General features: G+C 45.6%; 1 protein-coding gene and 1 long non-coding RNA gene across 2 annotated transcripts in view; one reads left to right on the top strand and one right to left on the bottom strand.

Annotated features, from left to right (window-relative positions):
- LOC127000675 (sucrase-isomaltase, intestinal-like) overlaps positions 1-21,956 on the bottom strand; it is an 84,291-nt gene that overhangs the window by 52,675 nt on the left and 9,660 nt on the right. Inside the window, exons 2-3 of the mRNA XM_050864655.1 lie at positions 20,842-20,984; positions 20,564-20,668 (exon numbers count right to left, since the gene is read on the bottom strand). Of these exons, the coding sequence (XP_050720612.1) occupies positions 20,564-20,668; positions 20,842-20,984 (248 nt within the window). The remainder of the gene's footprint in view (positions 1-20,563; positions 20,669-20,841; positions 20,985-21,956) is intronic.
- On the top strand, positions 10,974-16,130 carry LOC127000677 (uncharacterized). The gene is made up of 2 exons (XR_007754381.1): positions 10,974-12,864; positions 13,720-16,130. It is a non-coding gene; the product is annotated as an uncharacterized LOC127000677 (long non-coding RNA).

Genomic DNA, 21,956 nt, shown 5'->3' with positions numbered 1-21,956 from the left:
ATATAATCTTTAATTCAATAAAGGGTGTTTGTCAGTATAAAAGGAAAAAAAAAAACCATACAAGGCCACTACCAAATAATGCATGTCTTAATAGTTATGAAGCCTGCGTCAGTGGCCACATTATGAGAGAGAGAGAGAGAGAGAGAGAGAGAGAGAGAGAGAGAGAGAGAGAGAGAGAGAGAGAGAGAGAGAGAGAGAGAGAGGGAAGAGGGACAGGGTGGGAGGAGCTTCTGATACGTCATAATACTACGTTACTACCTGTGTTCGTTTATTTGAGTGGCAAGTCCGACTTTCCCCTCTTGCTACAAGGAGAAGTGCCTTCATTATCTACTGTTGGTGATTCACGATACCCATAAAAATTAGGGCAGTGTGCGAAATACACTGTAACAAAATATTGTACTGATACGAGTGTTGGTTACAAAATTATTCCCAAAAAACGAAAACTCACAGCCTCTGAAATCCACAGTAGAGAAGGAGAGGCAATGGTAATCGCGAGACTGAGGACGCGAACTAATTATTCAAATCGCACCGAAATGGCAGCACCATGTCTGAAAGGGTGAGGAGGTTAAGCTTGTTCGATAAGTTAAACTTCCTTCTATATCATACATATTTTGCACGTTAAATCTAGTGGGTTTTTTTTATAGTGATCAAGCACCCAAATGATTTATGTTGATGTTGGAAAGTCAGTCATACCTATTATCAATAGCTTGACATGTCAAGAAAGATGGAAAGAAGATTGCAAAATATTTTCGAGTTAACAACTCCGCCTTCGCGTGGCTTGCGTTGCTGTCGCCGCCGCCGCTGAGGCTAGATTCACAAAGGTTTAGGGCGTAGTTTTGGGCCCTTAGTGCGTAGTTTTGAGAACATTGGGTACACAAAGCTCGCGCGGTAATAACTACCAACTAATCGATGTCGTCACGGGTTAGCGCGCCGATTTACAAAGGTTTAAAGCGCTCTGTGTGACGCTAAATATGTTGTTAAATAACTACTGCCTCGGAGGTGTAGTAAACGCTAACAATATTATCATATTTACGTATAAATGCTTATAAATCGCGTTTTCCAACTTGAAATATAACTCTGCGAGCAGAGGAAGCCCGTTTCTTTATAAAATGATGAGATATACACACTTTAAGAGGTATATGATAAGTGTGGGCGGTATGGCAACACCGACGCCCGCAGCCGGGGGATTGCCAGAGCTCCCTCCTCCTTCATCTTCCTACCTCCTCATCCATTCGATCATCCATCCATCTCTACATTTGTCCCTCCGTGGAACCTTGGACCTTTGTCGGGTGACAGCCCAGGAGTTGGGCTGCAGATAAGGCAAGACAGTCATAACTTTTCCTCGTTCCTTCCTTCCGTCCTTGTCTGCCTCGGTATTTATATATGTGCCACATTATTTTTAATTTGCTCTCTTCCTGCCTCAATCTCCTCCTTATCTTCTTTTTCTTCCCCTTAAGCATGTTCTTAGATAAAAAGACATTGAACAGCAGAGTTACCTTGACGTTAATGTGCAGCAAACGACGAAATAATGAATTTCCTAGATTACGATTTAGTACAGTTTGCCTTAAAAGGAAGAAAATGGAAAAAGATAACGGGTTCTTTTGAAGCCCCAGCTGGAGGGGGCTCCCTACGATTGACTGACGGTTTTGTGAACATGCTTGTGATTCGCTGCAAGGCCAATGACGTTATCAACCAATCATCGGCCTCGCTGACTTAGCGCGCCGCTAACTACCATCTAAGGTTTGCTTTGTGAATCTGACGGTAACGTCGGTCGCTAAATCAATAGTGCGTAGTTATGTTAGTTCGTAGTTAGTGAGTATGTTTGTGAATTCCGACCCTGAGGCGTCATGCTGGGGTCACACATACCCGCATATGGCCCGCGATTGCTCCCGAACGTGAAAGTCTGTGATTTTTTGTTCATTCGGGAGGTATAAGGCCTATAGCGACCGATGGTTCCCCGATGCATGTGAATCGTCATCACCTACCGAAAGTCGAGCACCTAGCGCCGATAGCTAACGATGATCGAATCATAATCGTATTGCAATACGATGGCGTCCCCGAAGTTCGTAACCGGGTTACGATGTACGCCCCAAATTTCGGGACAACAGGCCACGCCCAGGCTACGCCCCCACAAGATGTTCGTAGCTGAGGGCGTACATCGACGGAGTACAGAGGATATACGTCGACCGTGTCCGGACCCTCTTTGCCACACCCCGAATGTCGGAAACATTCGTAGTGACACCCCGTATGTCGCCAGTTAAAGTGGGCAACTACAAAAGGCAGGAACCCTCCAAACACCATGCATTCACAGTTCCCCTGCAGCATCAGCAACATCTCCCGGCCATTCACCATGGAGGACTTTGACATGATAATGTCACTAATAATGCCCAAAAACGTGGCGAACAGGCGTGTAGTGTACGCCCTCCTGAACTACATCGACGCCATTGAACGAGTGGCAATAGCCAAGGCCCTGATCCTGCAAGACGAGCAACAGAAGCAGCAAGCGAAGAGGAAGCCTAGATCTGTTTGGGTGCGGCCCTATCTGGAACAAAGAATAGAATATGGCCATTACGACAACCTAAAGCAAGAGTTGGCCCGAGTGTCTAGAACTGTACAAGAACTTCACCAGGACAGACCGCCAGCTGTTCGATGAGATAGTGGAACGTGTCACGCCCTACAATGAGAAGAAACGTACCTGGTGGCGCAAACCCATTCCTTCTGGCCTGCGTGTAGCCGTGACCCTACATTACACCAGGTACCTATACTTGGTGCCGCGAAGAATCTATTCAGCCGGCACCCGGTACCGGTACCTGGTGCCGCGAAGCCCCATGATCACTCGGCACTGAGCATTGCCGCTAGTACCGGTACTGTTTGGATCTTGGTGACGCTCGGCGCTCGCCTGCCTCCATGTGGTATCACACGATATGGGCCCTGTGTGGAGACGCTGAGTCACTGCCTCGCTGACCGTCTCCCCAAGTTCCCACCATTTTGTTCTGCTCTTCGTTTCCATCACAGCTCCCGTTTCCATTATTTTATTATTTTATTTATTTATTGGAGTTACTGGATAATTCTTGCTGTCCGATTCTTTTTCTTTTTTAGGTTGCTAATAAATATTGTTATTGTTATTAGACTATGATCGAGAACATCCATAATAACTATACATGCTATTTTTTTATCGAAAAAATAAATATTCACTTCATTCAGAGAGAGAGAGAGAGAGAGAGAGAGAGAGAGAGAGAGAGAGAGAGAGAGAGAGAGAGAGAGTTTTCTTTACAGGAAATTTATTTGGGAATTTCATCAGAAGTCATTAAGATAAAAAAATATCCCTTCGGGTAACGGCACCGGTACCGGTACTAACGGTACCTGAGTTTTCGGTACCGGTACTACCGGTACCCAGATTAACGGTACTTGCCCATCCCTACTCTGTCGTCAAGGGGCGCCGTGGTTCCTTATATACCCCCCGACCGCCGTTGCCCGGATATTACGCGCCACACGAGATGCGGCGCTGTTGCCAGATTGCTCACGAACTTCGGCATTATTTCCGAAGTTCGTCGTGCCGCCCGAACTTCGGCGTGCCAACCCAAAGTTCGGGGATGGTGTTACGATGTTCGGCGTCGATGTTCAGATCATCGTAAATATAGCGCCGAACTTCAGGAAAAACTTACGATGAATGACAGTTTGGGCCACGCGGGCCGATCGCTTTTTGCAGTTCAAAGCGATTGGGGCTGCGGGCTTCTTGCCAAAATTCCTCCCGACCCTCGTGGCAACCCTACCGAACCTACATATTTTTCATTTCGAATTTCGTGACATACCCTTTCGATGTACATAATCGATTGCCAACTACTATTAAACGTTTCTTCGGGAGCAATCGCGGCCATATTCGGGAATGTGTGACCCCAGCATCAGTCATCAAAGCCGCCCCGACGTCATGTTTTGCTACTCGACGTAATTCTTGCAGGTTTTGTGACAAGGAAAGAAACTACTGCCTGGAGTTCTCCACCATTTCATCTCCCAGAGATGGCAGACGGTAAGGAAATGCAGAATGAATGTGTATTGTGCGGAAAGAACAGACGAGAAGCGAGAGAAGACGTGCCAGGCTGGTGCAGTTACCGTTTTGAATCGACGCCGCTTCGTTCTCTCTGCCCGTCAACTCGTTTGGCTGGTCAATGGTGATTGATAGAAACAAGGTTCTTTATGTTCTTGTATATTACTAGTGTTGGAAGTTATATATTTTTACTTACTGGATTATTAATATCGACGTAGTAGGGCAATATTCATCTGACAGTACGTAGGGACATTCACCAGCCGCTGGTCATATATTCCCCTCGTCTATTCGACCAGCATAATACAAACTTTTAAAAAAATATTGGATGAGGCTATTAGTCTATTATTCTACACTTCCTTACGGTCCAGCGTATCTAAGAAATATAATGATGGCGTACTCTTCCTTGCCCCAAGCACATCAATAATTTCCTATAAATAATATAATAAAACTAATGACATGTCACATAAACGTATCAGTTATATTTATTTAACGGAAATAAACTAATATGCAGAAAGAATTTCAAATATAAATACTTAGTTACCCCTGCAAAATCACGTTTTTACAGTTTAGTTTCTCTTAGTTCAATAGATGGCGCCACCAGTTGCCTCCAGGCTTTAACATTGGATCGCCCATCCTTATATTCTAGAATCCTTGCGTGCCCACGGCGCGGGCCTGCTAGAGCTGAGAGAGGAGTCACGCTGCTGAGTCTGTGCCCTGCGCCGTGAGACTTTGCCCGTATTAGCATATTGTGCCTGGATTGTGTGTAGTTGTGCCTAGAGGAACAGTGTACTGTGCTGTTGTGCTGAGCATTACAGTGGAGCCAGGTAAACAGTGCCTTTTTGTGTCGGCCCCTTGCGTCCATCCCCGTTTTGCTCGCCCCGCGGCCCGCCTGGCGTGCTGCTGTAAGCGTCTGTTCGACCTGTTATGAGTTCACTACCCATGGCAGGGGCAGGCATGGAGTCTCGCGGTTTGAAGCCACTAAACTGTCAGTCGGTCATATTGTTCAAGCCTGAGAGGAGTGGCCACATGGATGTACCTCCATGAGCGACCGGCCACTCCACGTGTCCCCGTGTGACATTTCATGAGGGTTCGTGTGGCAGACTGGCAGTACATGCTTGCCGCTTACAATTTTCTAACTTGTATTTGCAAAGGAGACCGCACATCTTGGTGATGAATTGTCCTCACCGCATTTCTTGGTGATCATGAATCCATTACCGCGCTTCTTAGATATCATGTACAGTATTTTCTTACCTGTTACAATATATTAACAGTAATGAATTACGAAGCTAATTCACTAACTGTACCAGGTATAAGAACGGGAGTAATTTTGTCCAGTGTAGCACAATTAAGCAGCATAGAGAAGTCACTTCATGGATGCGGTACTCTAAGGGCAAGCGCCCCCCATGTTAGACGCGCTCCACCCTCGTATTCGTACCTCACGGCTGAGACCACGAAAACTGGCTTCACTCGCTAGTACAGCGCGCTCGGCGTTGTGGGCCTCTCCACCCTTATTACGTCCATGACCCATGGTATCTACGCCGCTTGCCTGCCTGGAGTTGGTGGGCTGGGTGTGGCCTAACAGTTTTGTCAGTGAGTGGGAATCAGTGAAAAGTGATCAGGGAGAGGCGTTGACTGAGCAACATGGCTTCACAATATGGCGGTCGTGAGGAGGGGGTGAAGCCGGGCCAGATGGAGTTCATCGCTGCTATGCTGTCCGGTATGAGGGAGGAAATGGCCCTCGACCGCGAGCAGGCTCAGAGGGCAGATGAGCAGGGTCAGAGGGCAGACGAGCAGGATCAGAGGCCAGAAGAGCAGGCAAAGAAGACAGATGAGCTGGCAGGGAAGGCGGATGAGCAGGCCCGACATCTTGTCGAGGTTCTGCAAAATAATCTTTCTTCGAAGGTGGAAACGCAGCAGTACACGGACAGATAGTATGACATCATGAAGAGTGAACTGCTGGGGGAGAAGCGGTCCCTGAAGTACGAGGTTCAGGGCCTGAGAGAGGAGGTGGAGGCGGAGAGGCGGCTATGAGAGATGGCAGAGTCGCAGTCACCGCGGGAGGACGCAGCTTTGGTAGGAAGCGGCTGTGTGGCTGATCTGATGGGGTCTGTCTGGGACCCTTGTCAGGGAAACCCAGGGCCTCGCAGCGTTGTGTCGGAGCCGGTTGCTGTTGCAGGAGGCTGGGGAGCTATCGAAACGTATTATTTGGGCCCAGGTGACGGCAGATTCGGACCCGTTCACCCCGCCTCGTTTTTTTTTTTTTTTTTTTTTTTTTACAGCAAAGGAGACAGTTCAAGGGCACACAAAAAGCAAACATTAATAAAAAAAGGCCCGCTACTCACTGCTCCTAAAAAGAATCCAAAGAGGTGGCCGAAAGATAGGTCAGTTTCGGGAGGAGAGGTGTCCTGATACCCTCCTCTTGAAAGAGTTTAAGTCGTAGGCAGGAGGAAATACAGATGAAGGAAGAGTGTTCCAGAGTTTACCAGCGTGAGGGATGAAAGAGTGAAGATGCTGGTTAACTCTTGCATAAGGGGTTTGGACAGTATAGGGATGAGCATGAGTAGAAAGTCGAGTGCAGCGGGGCCGCGGGAGGGGGGGAGGCATGCAGTTAGCAAGTTCAGAAGAGCAGTCAGCGTGGAAATATCGATAGAAGATAGAGAGGCAACATTGCGGCGGAATTTAAGAGGTAGAAGACTATCAGTATGAGGAGGAGAGCTGATGAGACGAAGAGCCTTAGCCTCCACTCTGTCCAGAAGAGCTGTGTGAGTGGAGCCCCCCCACACATGAGATGCATACTCCATACTCCATAATCCATACGTTACCTCCCTTCTCGTCTCTCTCTCTCCTCCGGGGTGGGAATCCACATCCCCTGTGTTTCTCCCTTCCCACCCTGCAGTTCTTCAGCCTCTCCCGCCGGGCAGGAAGGGGTAAGCCAGCGGAATACGACGGAAAGGTGGCTTGGGAAGCTTGTAATGTATATAAGATCCCTGTACATATTTATGTAGGAATGATATGTGTCGAAGCAAAGCTCAGCATCGGACCACCGGATGTTTAACGACACGTAGCTGCTTATAACCGTGAGAAGAGAGCATTGCTGACGGTAGAATCAGCAAGAATCAGCACCGGAAAGTCAGGAGTTCCGGCGAATCATCACCGGAAGACGAATGCTTTCGGCGAACCAGCGACGCACATAAAACTTGCGGCACCCATAGAGGCAGTGGAACGCCAGCACTCCTCGGGCGAGCGGCTGGGGGGTCCTTCTGCGGCGGCGTGGTTGACTCGCCTGGTTATCCTCGCTTTGGGCCCCCCCGCAGCAGTCAAGTCGACCGGTCGGCTGCTCGCCCGTGCACCGCTACGGGTGTCTACTGGGCGCCTGCCCGGAGAGCCCGTGCCTCCGTCGCTGCTCGCCGGCTGGTACCCGTGGCTGTGGCGGCGGCGGAGGAGTCAATACACCCGCCGGGACTTGAATTGCCCGCCCCCCTTACAGGGCCGCCTTTTGACCATAGGCCCTGTCCCCCTATTATGGGGGTAAATCTTAAGACGGCCCAGGGAGGCAGAAGATGACGGGTGAGGGCACGAGACGGACGTCTCGGCTCTGGATGTGCACTTTTAGTGCGACTCCCCTCACGGGGGGCAGGGCGGTCTCGCGCTAGGTCATCGTTTTGCTTGCTGGCACTGATACACCGTCTTTGCCCTCTCACACTGTTCACTGCTCACACACACTTGTCACAGTTATGTTATGTTAGAGAGAGCATTATATAACACGTTGGAGTGGTCCGTAGACCGCAAGCCACCATTTATGTTACAAGTTTTTAGGTGGTTATTGAGGTTGATATGTATAACTGTTTGTTGTTGGTGTTTAGGCTCACACTGTTACCTCACTAGTCAGGCCGGAGTTACCGGTGCCTGTACCACACGTTGATTGAAGTTATCTGGGTAACAAAAGGAGCCTTAAATTAAGTGATGCAGATGTATGGCCGCATCGCTCGCTCACCTTAAAGTCGCGACCTCGCGTCCTACCAGACCTTTAAAAGTAGTGTACCTACCCATGTTACAGTTTCGCAATGTGTACTAACTCAGCGGGATATTGCAACATTTGCCTAAAGATGGTTGTACAAAGTCAGAGACCGCTTAACAAGGCAAAACAGGGGGATGACAATGATGACAAAAATAACCACAGGAACAACAATAAAAGGGTAATGTACATATGGGGCAAGGTAAACAGGCAGATAGTCATGGACAGCAGATCTCAATTCCGAGAAATTTTAAAAGGTTAGCTCGAAAAGGCTGTTCGTTACATATTTCATTCTAGAAAAGGTGAGATTCACTAAACTGTCAATAGGATAGATTGGAATGCCATTTGTTGCTGTAAATCCATGATGGAGCTTCTCCGGAAAGGTCGTCAAATTGTCAGAACGTATGGAATAAGCCACCCGTACCGCCAGGTGACCTGTAATCTCTCTATAAGGTGAACCTTTAGGACAACCTTTATAACATACTACTATCACAAAAAATGGTAGTTTCTTTTCTCTCTCTCTTTTTTTTTTTTTTTACGTGAACGCCTATAGCGCCGGTAGGCTCTCTTGAGGGGCCTGGATGGTAGTCGGCCCAAGCCCGTCGTGGCGCAGGCAAGTGTTTATAGTGGCTCCATCTCCTCTTGGCTCATGCTGCCCCCCGGAACTCCTTCTTGATTCACTTGGACGGTTTCCTCTAGAGTCCGGGTTGATGGGTGGTCTTCAGGACAGCATGTGGCTAGTTTTAAGCCACTCGGCGGTGACTGAAAAATACGAGGTGGTAGCGTGGGGATTCGAACCCGCGTCGTCCATCACGCGGTGAATGTGGGCCCATCACGCTACCACTCAGCCACCGCCTACACTATAAACCTATATATAAAAAAAGTGTGAAAAAGAAGTAGTGAAATCCGGAGAACCTCCTATGGAAAAGTGGTTTAGGGACGACGTGACGATAGGGAGAAGTCTCCAGAGCCTTAGAAGCATCTGTCTGGGTCAGCACTACCTCGCAAATACCACCCGTCAACGGTGGGAAGGCAAAGAGTGACGCTAAGCAAAAATAGAGATTGTGATACTCTGTTTTGCAGGCACCCAGGTCCGAAAAAATTATTGCAGATCTCACATATGTTTGTCATTTCTCTGTAAACCAAAAATTAAAGAAATTACGGAGTGGTGAAGTGAAAGATGGAGTCATAAATGTTTGTACCTCATTTTATTCTTCGCTGATTATTTCATGTAACTACTAAACCACAGTTCATGAAAATGGTAACATCTGATGGGGAAAGTTATCCTGAACGCGATGGTGCTGTCGTATTTTAGATAAAGTGGAAACGAAGGGAGTTCGGCAGCTTTTTAGAACAAGATGTAGCTGTGTCTCCGCAGCAGTGCGCTCGGTGTAACGGCCGCGGCGTCGGGGTGACTGGTGAGGCAGCGGCAGGGAGACTTTGGTTCAGCGCATAAATCTTGTCATTAGATGGTGTATATCTCCATTATTTTCCATTTTAATTTTAACACAACTCTGATAGTGTCATTGTCTTCAGGAAACATTTTTCTATCACATGACACGGTTTATATTAAAATAAGCTTTTTAATTCCATTACATAAGCAACACAGAATGAAGAGTGGTATAAACATTTACAACCCAGTATTTCACTTTTACTCGCATTATCTCGTATGTTTTTAGTCAAATGCAAATGCCTTTCAAAATGAACCTAATCTACTATAATTCTACTGTTTAGTGGTGAAAGTAACAAATAAGTACTATGCGAAATAAATTAACTACTGAGTATACAAGTAAAACTTTTAGTGTGGCAAGTCCAGCGTTCTTGGCTAGGCGAGAGGCAGCCTGCCTCATGCCGCTATCCAATCAGCGACCAGCTTCACATGCCATCATCAGTGATCGGCTTACCAGACCAGGCTATGGGAGTCTCAATAAATTAATAAATATAAATGATAGATAATAATGATGTTTCATAACGTTGGCGATGGACACATAATTATATCCAAATCTCTCTCTCTCTCTCTCTCTCTCTCTCTCTCTCTCTCTCTCTCTCTCTCTCTCTCTCTCTCTCTCTTGAACCAGAACCAAACACGATAATCATATGAACATATCTCTTGCTTGCCACCGTTATGAAACATCATTATTATCTAATATTTATATTTATTAATTTATTAATTTATTGAGACTCCCATAACCTGGTCTGGTAAGCCGATCACTAATGATGGCATGTGAAGCTGGTCGCTGATTGGATAACGGCATGAGGCAGGCTGCCTCTCGCCTAGCCAAGAACGCTGGACTTACCACACTAAAAGTTTTACTTGTATACTCAGTAGTTAATTTATTTCGCATAGTACTTATTTGTTACTTTCACCAGTGAACAATAGCATGATTGTGGATTAGGTTCATTATGAAAGGCATCTGCATTTGACTAAAGACATAAGAGATAATGCGAGTTAAAGTGAAATTCTGGGTTGTAAATGTTTATACCACTTTTCATTCTCTGTTAGTTATGTCATGGAATTAAAAAAGGTTATGTTAATATATACCGTGTCATGTGATAGAAAAATGTTTCGTCAAGAGGATGACACTATCAGAGTTGTGTTAAAATGAAAAATAAGGGATATATACACCATTTAATGACAAGATGTATGCGCTGAACCAAAGTCTCCCTGCCGCTGCCTCACCAGTCACCCCGACGCCGCGGCCGTTACGCCGAGCGCCGCGCTGCCGAGACACAGCTACATCTTGTTATAAAAAGCTGACGAACTACCTATGTTTCCACTGTATCTAAAATATGACAACACCATCGTGTTCAGGATAACTTTCCCCATCAGACGTTACCATTTTCATGAACTGTGGTTTAGCAGTTCCATGAAATAATCAGCGGAGAATAAAATGGGATATAAACATTTACGACTCCATCTTTCATTTCACCACTTCGTAATTTCTTTAATTTTTGGGTTACAGAGAATTGACAAACTTATGTGAGATCTACAATCATTGCTGAGTATAATGGTACCAATCAAAAAGACTGATCTTGCAAATGATATGAGTTAGAGCAAATAATACAGAGGTGTGTCGCATCAAAGAGTGTGTCAATGATAAGTGAGTGAGAGGAGTGGCAGCCAATCACAGAGCATCTTACAAACCTCTTGCTAGGCTCCAGGTGCAAGCTTCATCTGAACGCACTATAATACCACTGAAGCAGGTAACTCTAGCACCATCACCGATTCATATACAGAGAAAGGGAAAGGTACCAGCTGATAAGCTTCAAACTCATCCTTTGACTTGAAGGGAACATGAATGACTATAGCTTCCAACGTCAAGAATGAGTCCAGCTAAGGACAGTAGTGGTGTATGGCATGCACATCAAACAAAGGTGTTAGTTGGTGTTCTTCCTCTCTTATTTTTAAAGCCCTTTGTAAATCTTTGACAGAGGAACGAGAAGTAACCCTACCACGATCTACATCCACAACATTCTGAATTATTAGTGCATTAGTATGGAGAACAAAGTTGACCACACTTTCCAATGCAGGCAAGGCTTGTGCAACTAGTGCAATTTCGTACAGATTCCCCATGCCGGTAAACACCTCGTTAAGGGCAGTCCCTAAGGCTCTAGAAAAAGAAGCAATGTTTTGTACCGCATGCTCAAGTTTGGCAAAGTGTAAAGAATTCATATGAATGGCTTCGTGTTGAGTAGCAGCAAGCGAGGCCAAGTGGTTATACTTATTCCGGAGGTCCTCCACATCCTCATCCATTGCAGTTCCAAACAACATGCGGGAAAATTGCTTAATTTCATTGATCAAACCCCGTTTAGTACGGTCAGAGAAGGAAAGGTCGGCGTAGTTATCAAAAGCAAGGGTTAGAGTGTCATTCAGGTACCTCAAGCGCTCATGCATCATACGCGTGATGATGTCAATAAGATTTTGATAGTAAAAGAGCCAGGTAGGACGCGTAGCAATGGTTTTAAGTTAGACAAATTCAGATTCAACAAAGACATAGGTAAGAATTGGTTCGCCAATAGAGTGGTGGACGAATGGAACAGGCTTGGGGGCCATGTTGTGGGTGCCAATACCGTAGATACATTCAAGAAGAGGTTAGATAAAGCCATGGATGGTGAGGTAAGGTGGGGTTGAGTGTACAGGAGCTGCCTTGTATAGGCCAACCGGTCTCTTGCAGACTCCTTACGTTCTTATGTTCTTATGTTCTTATGCTGAAGTCTGCTAACGACAGAGCGCAAGACATCTAAAATTTTCCTATTAGCGCGTTCAACAAGGTCGTTGCTGGCTGGGTGATAACTGACTGTAAAACTTTGTTTTATGCCAAATTGCATATTTCTTCTAAAACTAGGCGTGGAGTATGGATAAAATAGATGAGTTACTAGGGCATGAGCAATGGACTTATCAGATTTATCTTTCACCGGGGCCAAAACAACGTATCGAGACAAGTGATCTACGCCAACCAAAAGATACTTAGAGCCCTGGGCCCAGATTCACTAACGCCTCGCAGATACGACAATCTTAAGTGGATCCAATATGGCGGAAATAAGAATGTCGTATCTTGCGATTCCCAAAAGAATCTTAAGTCCGCCATGTTTAGATTTTCCTGCCTTAACGCTGTTTCACACTCCCGCCGACAGACGGCGTAGTATGATGTTGACATATTTCGTTCAACCAATGGCAGCGCTCGATACATACGTACTCTAGAGACAGTAGCCAATCACCACCAGTGCAGCACGTGGCCCGTGACAGAGGCAGGCGATGTTGTCTGCCCCACCGGGAGTACGGAGATGAAGTGAGGAAGTTCAGGTAAGCCAATCACTTGTCATGTGGAGAGTCAGCTTGGTATATTGTTGCTAAAACGTGCTAGTGAAACATTTTTGTTAACCTGCATGAAGGTATCCTTTAGGTAACGTTATAAACGTGCCTTTCTGTCAGTTTTTAGCCATGACTTTGTCCTCCAAGTTGTCCATGATCAGTCTCATTACCCTGTTTTGACCTCCTCTGTAGGTAAAAGTGTAATATACTTGCATGCACCAAGTTATCTCACCATGGAGAGGGGAAGGGATATGGGTGCACACACACTTTAGTACGTGGTGTCACTTCAGTATTTTCATAGAGGTGAGGCCATTTACTGAGCAGCAGAGCTTAGCAAACATATCAGTCATTAAGATTTGCCACCAGGGCACTGCCCAGCAATGTGGCTTGGATTAGGAGTGGAGCTCAGACATTGTCAGCTGCTCAGATATTGGGAAGTAGATAAAACTGCATACTTTCCAAAGAGCAGCTCGCTGTATTATGGCTTAAAACACTGTCGCACTACTATAAATGCAATAACAATAAGTAAAAAGCTCTTTCATAGTGCTTGAGATAAACTAACTTCCTATTAAAACATAGATACTTTAAATTCTTATAATAGTGAATTTAAAGTATCTATGTTTAATAGGAAGTTTATCTCAAGCACTATAAAGAGCTTTTACTTATTGTTATTGCATTTATTCTTTGTTTTCTTAATTTCCACATATTAAGTTTATTAACTATGTAAACTTTCTACTTCATTGCTTCTTAACCTTTAACTACTAGCCAGTCACTTAACCTCTCTCTCTCTCTCTCTCTCTCTTATGATCCTGTATGATGACCAAGCAAATAATTTTCCTTTTATAGGAGACTGAGTGTAACCTGTAAGTGTAGTGGGTGCTACAACACCTAGCAGCCCATATGTCCCAGCAGTGGTGCAGCGTCGGACCCTTAAACTTCCAGGCAGGAGACACAAGATGGACACAAGATAAAAGATTCTGAAGCAAGACCAAGCATATATTACTGGATAGTTTGCAGAAATGTGTAGATTTCCTTGAATCGTCTCAACCAGAATGACCGCAATAGCTGGACCTTTACAGGACTTTGTTGAATATTGCAGGGCATGAAATTCTGTATTTCTTATGCATCACTAAAGGTCTCTTTTGATTTCTTCAAACATGTTTTGTATTTGCAATTTATTTAATTGTTTTCTGTTGGAAATAACATATAAAAAGATGTTTAATAGCAAGCTGTGAAGAATTGCTCCAAATAGTACACACCACGGTGCTATATGCTTTACATTTTATTAAGAGTATAATAAGCTCAGCCATATTGTCCTGCAGTTAATTTTTAGTCAGATAATTTCTCCCCTTTTTTTACAATTTAAGTTGTGATTGTGTTCATGTATACCAGCAGCTCTTTCTTTAATTATATTAGTAAAGAAGTTGTTATTATATATATGAAGTCAGATTAAGTGACTTTCAAAAGCAATATAATTAAGTCCATTTAGCCTGTGTCACTCTCAAAGTTATACGCCTCCGTGGTCTACTGGTTAGCGTGCCTGGCTTCTACTCCGCAGGCCCGGGTTCGAATCCCGGCCCAGGCAGTCTGCGTGCAGCTCACCCAGCTGTTCATCCTCCCTCTTGGGCTGGTCGATAAATGGATATCTGGGGAAATCTGGGGAAGGTAATCTGTGGTAACCCAAATATCACACTGGCCCTGTGTCCCGGGGTAATGGGGGCTCCCTTCCACCACAGTCTCAAGGGCCAATGTTACGAAGATGAGCACCGAGGCCATGCGCTGCTACTACGTATCCCCCCAACTTTACTACTCTTACTCTCAAAGTATATAATTGTGTGTTTGTGTGTATGTGAGTGTGTGTGTGTGTGTCACATCCTGGAAAGCCCAAGACTTCTCTCAAAACTCTGATGACTCAAGAAAGAGTCTGGCTTCCAGCTATATCTTGAGAGCCAACAGTCATCGTGGAAATTTTCTAGGTATAGTGGAATGTGTTTTGACAGTGGGCAGTGCCATTGTTTTTGAAGAACTCTACCGAGTTCTTAACGAAACACCCATACACCAATTTGCTCGATGATTTCCTCTATTTTATTGCCAGTACACTATTTAACACATTTAAATATTTAATAATGTATATATCAATGCCCACTTTTTCATTATGTTCTCAACTTGTGCCAGCAACATATGAGTCAGTACTTTAGTAAAGTTAGGTTACATAAATGAAAAAAGTGCATATTTGAGTTAAAAACAGAAACAGTATTTTCTTGTCAATACCCAAAAAATAACTTGAATTTCAAGGTGAGAAAGATTTTTTTTATAGTCTATGGACAAAGAACCTTTATTTTCTGGTTTTAATGTTGTGCTATAAGTAGAATATGAAGTAATTATATATTTTTCACTTAACATGAAATAAATATCAATATATATAAATATTTTGCCTCAACCTAAAATTATAAAATACTTTTTCAATTATAGTAGCTATGAAACTATGAGTGGGAATACAACTGGGTGATGAATCAAACCTTGACAGGTGTTGCTAGGTTGCTAATTTACCAGCAATAGGTTACCATGTGATGGAGATGAGCACCGAGGCCACACACAGCTATGCGTATGCCCCCAACTTCACCCTACCCTTACTAGACACATCATCTATAACACCCAGTAAAACTAGCATACTAAATAGTAAATGTAATACCTTAATACAGTAAATATCATTGAGACAAGAATGAGCCATGGGATGACTCAATTACCAAAATATCCAACAAACATATAATGCATGTTGCAAAGAATGGGTAATTGCTTAGCAGGAGCAGTCTATTTGAGATGCAAATTACTTATTTCCTGTGATATGTTATGATGCTTTTTAATGGGGCTCTGTTTATTACCACAATAATTCAGCTATGAAAGTGCTACAGCAAATTTACCCCAGAATTCACTATAACAAGCTCTGCGGCATATATTGTCCAGCCGTCTTCACTCCCAAATCTATTTACAAACTAACAGACTCATTTTAACCTAGTGGATGGTAACCTAACTCTGCTAAAATTGTAACCTATAATTGCCGCTGGGGATAGTAGCCTATCGTTACAGAGGAGAGTAAACTGTCAACCCAAGTATGAGACTCACCAAATCAACTCTAGTACTTTCATAATTGCTTCCTGGTGATAACTAACTCCACAAAAAAAGACATGATAATTTACCCAGTAATGAATAGTTTGTGTCTCTAAAATAGGTCGCTAAAATCTGCTAAACAATGGCAAGGGAACACCCAGAAATATGTTCAGGGAGATTGGAGGGCAGAGAAAAAGACAAGATAAACTTTGGGGGTGCAGGGCCTGAAACCTCATCAACGGTAAACGGGTGGAGCCCGGCCCATCCTTGGTTGTGCTAGTGGTCTAAGGTATTACAAACTACAAATTAAGACTAAATTATTCACCGAGCATGTATGAGTACCCACATTACCCCCTGGTGGATCTCCTGCGAGCATTTCAAGCCCTCCATATATATTATCACGAGTGTTTACGGCAGGATATTTGATTCAGTAGTGTAGGAGTTCACAGTCACTACATATTCAGTGAATGGTATTATATACGGTTGACACGTCCTTATAAAGCAATGTTTTGATAGCACAGTGACGTTTTGTTCATTATTTTGGCAGCGGGTCTTCCTCTTCTTCTTCATTCCTCCTTGTGTTGTGGAGAAAATCTGCCCTACGTACGGGTCACGATACCTTACGCCATGTCTGGAGCTGCCGTAAAGTTACGGTGCCGGAAGAGTGTCGTAACTGTTTAGTGAATAGCCCAAAGCAGCCGAAAGTTGCCTTAAGACATTTTTTGTGACTTACGAACGTCGTAACTCGTTAGTGAATCCTGGCCCTGGTGGCTGGCGTAAAGTTGTAGCAAGTCAATAGAAACTACATCCCAAGGTCGGTCAGGGGGCAGATATTCTAGGATCGGCGCAGGCCTTGGCACCGTCCCTTTATGTTGGGCACACTTGACAGACTTAGCCACATACGCGTCAATATCTACACGCATAGTTGACCAAAAATAAACTGCTCGGGCCGCTGTTAAAGTGCGTTCCCTCCCCGGGTGACCAGCAATCACTGCGTCATGAGCTAAGTTCAGCACCTCAGGTACATAACACTCTGGTATCACAAATTGTGCGACAGACTCCTTTTTACGGGGCCAGTAGCGATACAAGACGTCGTCATGTGACAAAAAAAATGTGAAAAAGACACAGGTAGTGGCGGGAGACTTGTTTCATCACCCGACTCCAGAGCGTATATTACTTTACTCCAAACGTCATGTCGACGCTGGGCTGCTGCTAAATCCTTTAGAGTTAAATTTGCAATTGCAGTGGATGTTTCTGCCACTGAGCCAATAGGTACGTTTCTAGACAGTGAATCCGCGACGACATTTGTGCGGCCAGGTAAATACTTAAAGGTTGGCCCAAATTCCTGGATGGTAAGGTACCATCGCGCGAGTCGACCGGTGAGGTTTCTACCCCTAAAAAGCTCGGTGACTGGCGCATGGTCTGTAAATACAGTAATAGGATAGCCTAGAAAAATATATCTAAAATGTTTAAGAGCCCAAACAACCGCTAGGGTTTCCTGATGCGTCAATGAATAGTTCGACTCAGCTTGGTTTAAAGTGCGACTTGCATATTACGTAATAGCACGATTTTTACCGCGAGCGTCTGGTTGCATCAAAACAGCACCAAGGCCTAGGGCTGAAGCATCTGTATAAATAGAAAAAGGGACGTTGTAGTCCGGGAATGCCAAGGCTGGAGCGTTGGTTAACGCTGACTTCAAGTATGTAAACCTCTTTTCTTGTGGGGCGTTCCAATGAAAAGGTGCCTCTTTCTCTAAAAGTTGCGTTAGAGGCGAAGCAATTTTGGCAAAACTTTGTATGAAAGGCCTATAGTAGCCACACAACCCAAGAAAAGACCGAACCTTTTCGACGGTTTGGAGTTGCGGAAAATTCTTTATGGCCGATATTTTATCGTCCATCGTGTGGATTCCATCTCCATCTGCCACCATTTATGTTTCAAGTTTTTAGGTGGATATTGAGGTTGATACGTATGTATCCCAGCTTATGTAGCCCAGTTTGAGATGCTGGTGGTTGCCCAAGGCTAGAGTGAGGCAACATCACTACGGGGCCCAGCTGTGGAAGTCCTGGAGCAACTCCCGCAGCCCCAGCGGGCTTCATACCGGAGGGTATCGGAGGCCTTGCAACGCCGCTTCGGGCACCACCGTCAGGCCGAGGTGTACAAGGCCAGGCTGAAGAAGCGGACTCGGGAGAGAGGCGAAACTATTGCATCTAGCGCAAGACGTAGAAGCCCTGGTAAGAAGGACGTACCCCGCGGCCCTGGAAGAGATGATGTTGTGCTGGCCCGCGATTTCTTCGCAGACGCCCTGCAGGACCAGCAGCTGCAGATTTTTGTCAAGCAGGCGCACCCCGTGGATCTGCAGGTGGCGCTGGCGAGGGTCTTGGAGTTCGAGGACTTCCTGAAGACAACCAGCGGCCTAGGCGCGGCCGCCCAGCTCCACCGTGACCACCGGGACCGTTCCGTTAGGTGAAGCTGGAGAAGAAGGCGGCGTCGAGGAAGGCGGAGAGTTCTACGGCACGTGTTGAAGCTGCCGCGAGAATGGTGGAGCGTTTTAACCGAACTCTTGCGCAGCAGCTGGCCAAGTATTGCGGGGAAGACCAGGAAGACTGAGACGTCAAACTGTCCGTCATGCTGATGGCCTACCGGTCCGCTGAGAATGAGGCTTCACACCTTCCCGCCTCGTGTTTGGTCATGATTTGAGGCTCCCGGTGGGCTTGGGCACGGGGCGGCCTCCCTATATAAACCTGCCCACCGTCACCTCTGGCTACGCAGTGGCACTGCGAGGCTGAAGGTGGCAGAGCAGGCAATGAAGGAGACCTACGACTGGTTCATAAGTGACATGAGGTACTCCTTGGGTGATAGAGTGTGGCTGCATCCCCCCGCCGGAAACGAGGGCTTTCGCCGAAGCTACAGAGTCCTTGGGAGGGGCTGTACACGGTGGTGGCAGCACTATCTGACGTCACGTGTAGAATTTTCCGAAAACGGAAACGCCCGTCTCTTGTCCACATGGACCGTCTTTGGCGCTATCACGGTCCGAAGCGCTACTCCTGGGGCCACGGCGAAGGGGAGGAGGACGTAAGCCCCAGCAGCAGTGACGAGGACGTGGCGGAGGACGACCGAGACGTGGGCGAGCAACTGGGGTGTTCAAGTAATGTGGCGGAAGCTAGTGGTAACCCTGTGCCATGCCTTGGGGTTGGAGATGCCCCTCTGGGTGTCACTGCTTGCTTGCCGCCGCCCACGCGTCCACTACAGCGGCCCCAGAGGGAGCGGCGAAGGCCGGGGTGGGTGAAGGATTTTAGTGACGTTCCTGAGAAAGAGTAATTTCTACATGTATTTTTTGTGTTTATTTATTTATTTATTTTTATTTTATTTTTTGTGTGTGTGTGTCAGGGCAGCCGGGTCGTCTGCCTTGATCGGGTAGATAGTGTTACACCAGTGGGTTTGTTTGTGTGGGTGCAAGTTTAGCCTGTTTAGGGGCGTGAGATGCATACTCCATACGAGGGAGGACAAGGCCCCTGTATATGGATAGCAACTGCGCGGGGGAGAAGAACTGGCGGAGACGATACAGAACGCTCAACCTCGAGGAAGCTGATTTAGCGAGAGAGATATGAAGTTTCCAGTTGAGATTTTGAGTTAAGGATAGACCGAGGATGTTTAGTGTTGAAGAAGGTGACAGCTGAGTGTTGTCGAAGAATAGGGGATATGTGTTTGGAAGATTGTGTCGAGTTGATAGGTGGAGAAATTGAGTTTTTGTGGCATTGAAGGACACAAGGTTCCTTCTGCCCCAATCGGAAATGATAGCAAGGTCTGAGGTTAAGCGTTCTGCAGCCTCCAGTCTGGAGTTGTGTACTTCCAGTTTTGATGGTCTTCTATTGAAAGAAGTTGAATAATGCAGAGTGGAGTCGTCGGCGTACGAGTGGACAGGACAGCTTGTTATGGAAAGAAGATCATTGATGAATATTAAGTCACATTAGATGTAATCTATTGACATAATTCAGTAGTCTTTGCGGTTACATAACATTTTCCCATTTCTACTTCCGGGTAAATAAAACTACCACATTCAGTAAAATATCCATACCAGAATCAATTAATATGCAAAACTATGAAACGAAATGAAACATTAGTTCTGAAAGCATATAAGAGCTTATCCATTATATCCTAAACACAAGTTATGCGTGAAGGTCATACTTATACATCATTATGACAGTTAAAATTCAGGTGTTCAAGTGTCAAGACAGAGGGAAAGCGGCGGGTGGCAAGGTGGTGGTCACCGATAGTGGCTCGTGTGCACGCTGCCATTTGAAATAACGGTATATATCGCGGGCCACTGTGGCCGGCCACAGTGGCGTGGTCGGAAAATGGCTCCGTCCGCCCTGCTTTGTGGTGACCACAAAAAAGTGGCCCGTGTGCAGGCACCCACAGAGATGTGTGTGTTTTATTTTGACTATTATTTTGTGGCGGCCACTGACCACTAAAAAGTGGCTCGTGTGAATCCAGCCTTAGCGACACGCTTGCCAGCCATGCCGCGCGGCCGGAGAGAGAGAGAGAGAGAGAGAGAGAGAGAGAGAGAGAGAGAGAGTCGCACCTTGATCTGTATGTGGTAGTTCTCGTGGTAGATGACCTCGAAGATCAGGTTGTTCAAATCCTGGCCGAACATGGTCACAGTGGGGTCACTCTTCCGAAGGGAGACCTGCAGAGGGGAGAGGGAGCCAGGGAGGGGGGGCAGAAAAGGGGGGGGGTTAGCCTGTGGCGACTATCATTACTACTTGCATTACTACTACTAGAAGTCTACCAGTGTATTGTTATTACGTCCCCATGCATAAGGAAATATCTTTGCTATCACGTAAGGTGTTTGAGCCTTACCTTGAATCCTCTCGCTGTATCTTGAGGGTCACCGTCCACCACATAGCCACCAAGCCCGTTATTAACCATGTGGCAGCGCCCGTCAGTCCACTCGCAGGCCGTGTATTTGCCGCATTCTGCCTCTGACAGCACAGACTGTCCCTCTGCAGGCCAACAAAACGTGAGTTACTCTATCCTATTCTTGCTTCACATCCAGTTAATCAATGGGAGTAATATGTACGATTACGTCTGTTCATTATCTTAAAATAATGGCTTCTGTATTGCTGAGGACCCTATTATACGTTATATATGTGAAGGATTTAGAGGACAGTCAAGCTTGCTTACTGTGCAGACCTTCATCAAAGGCAGAGGTGTTTTGCAAATTATAAGCCCATTGTTATGCCTGCAAGAGAGCTTGCTTTACCGTGCCCCCCCTAGCAGTCTTGTAAGACGTTTAGAGCTTCACTGATTTAGGGAAAGTCCCGAGATCTTAATATGTTCTTATATCAGTAATCTGTGCTTCCCCACCCAATACACCCACGCTTCCCCAGGTTCACAAGTGTGTGGGTGATATGAAATGAAATAAGAAAAATGCTGAAGTTCTTCAGCTTTACCGTTAATAGTTTTACCTTCACCCAGACTAGCTACTGGCTACCTGTCATTTGTTTCTTTTGTATAACTCAAGCCATTGCGGTTTCAGATGTATGACGCAGCACTATAAGATATTTTCTATCAATTATACAACATAGATTTTTTGTCCCCCGAACAGTCACTATCATTCATTTCATTTTTTTTTTTTTACAACAAAGGAGACAGGTCAAGGGCACAAAAAAAGGAAACAATAATATAAAAGCCCGCTACTCGCTGCTCCTATATAGTAGCATGTATGATATGTATTCCCCGTTCCTCTTGGTTTCCTCCTTGCACCCCAGACATTGTTACTAATAATGTATCCGGCTTCTTCCTGGTGCTTCTCATTTGCCACAACTTGCAACTTCTTGGCACACACACACACACACACACACACACACACACACACACACACACACACACATATTTAATAAAGGATTTGATCGAATATTGTTATCAAGGTGAAGTAATTAGAACACCGAAAGGCAGCTCAGTGTCCTAGCCAT

Source organism: Eriocheir sinensis, chromosome 19 (genome assembly GCF_024679095.1).
Source record: "Eriocheir sinensis breed Jianghai 21 chromosome 19, ASM2467909v1, whole genome shotgun sequence".
NCBI classification, from domain to species: Eukaryota; Metazoa; Arthropoda; class Malacostraca; order Decapoda; family Varunidae; genus Eriocheir; species Eriocheir sinensis.
Note: the sequence above shows the minus strand (reverse complement) of the source record. Positions and strands in the feature narration are given on the sequence as shown.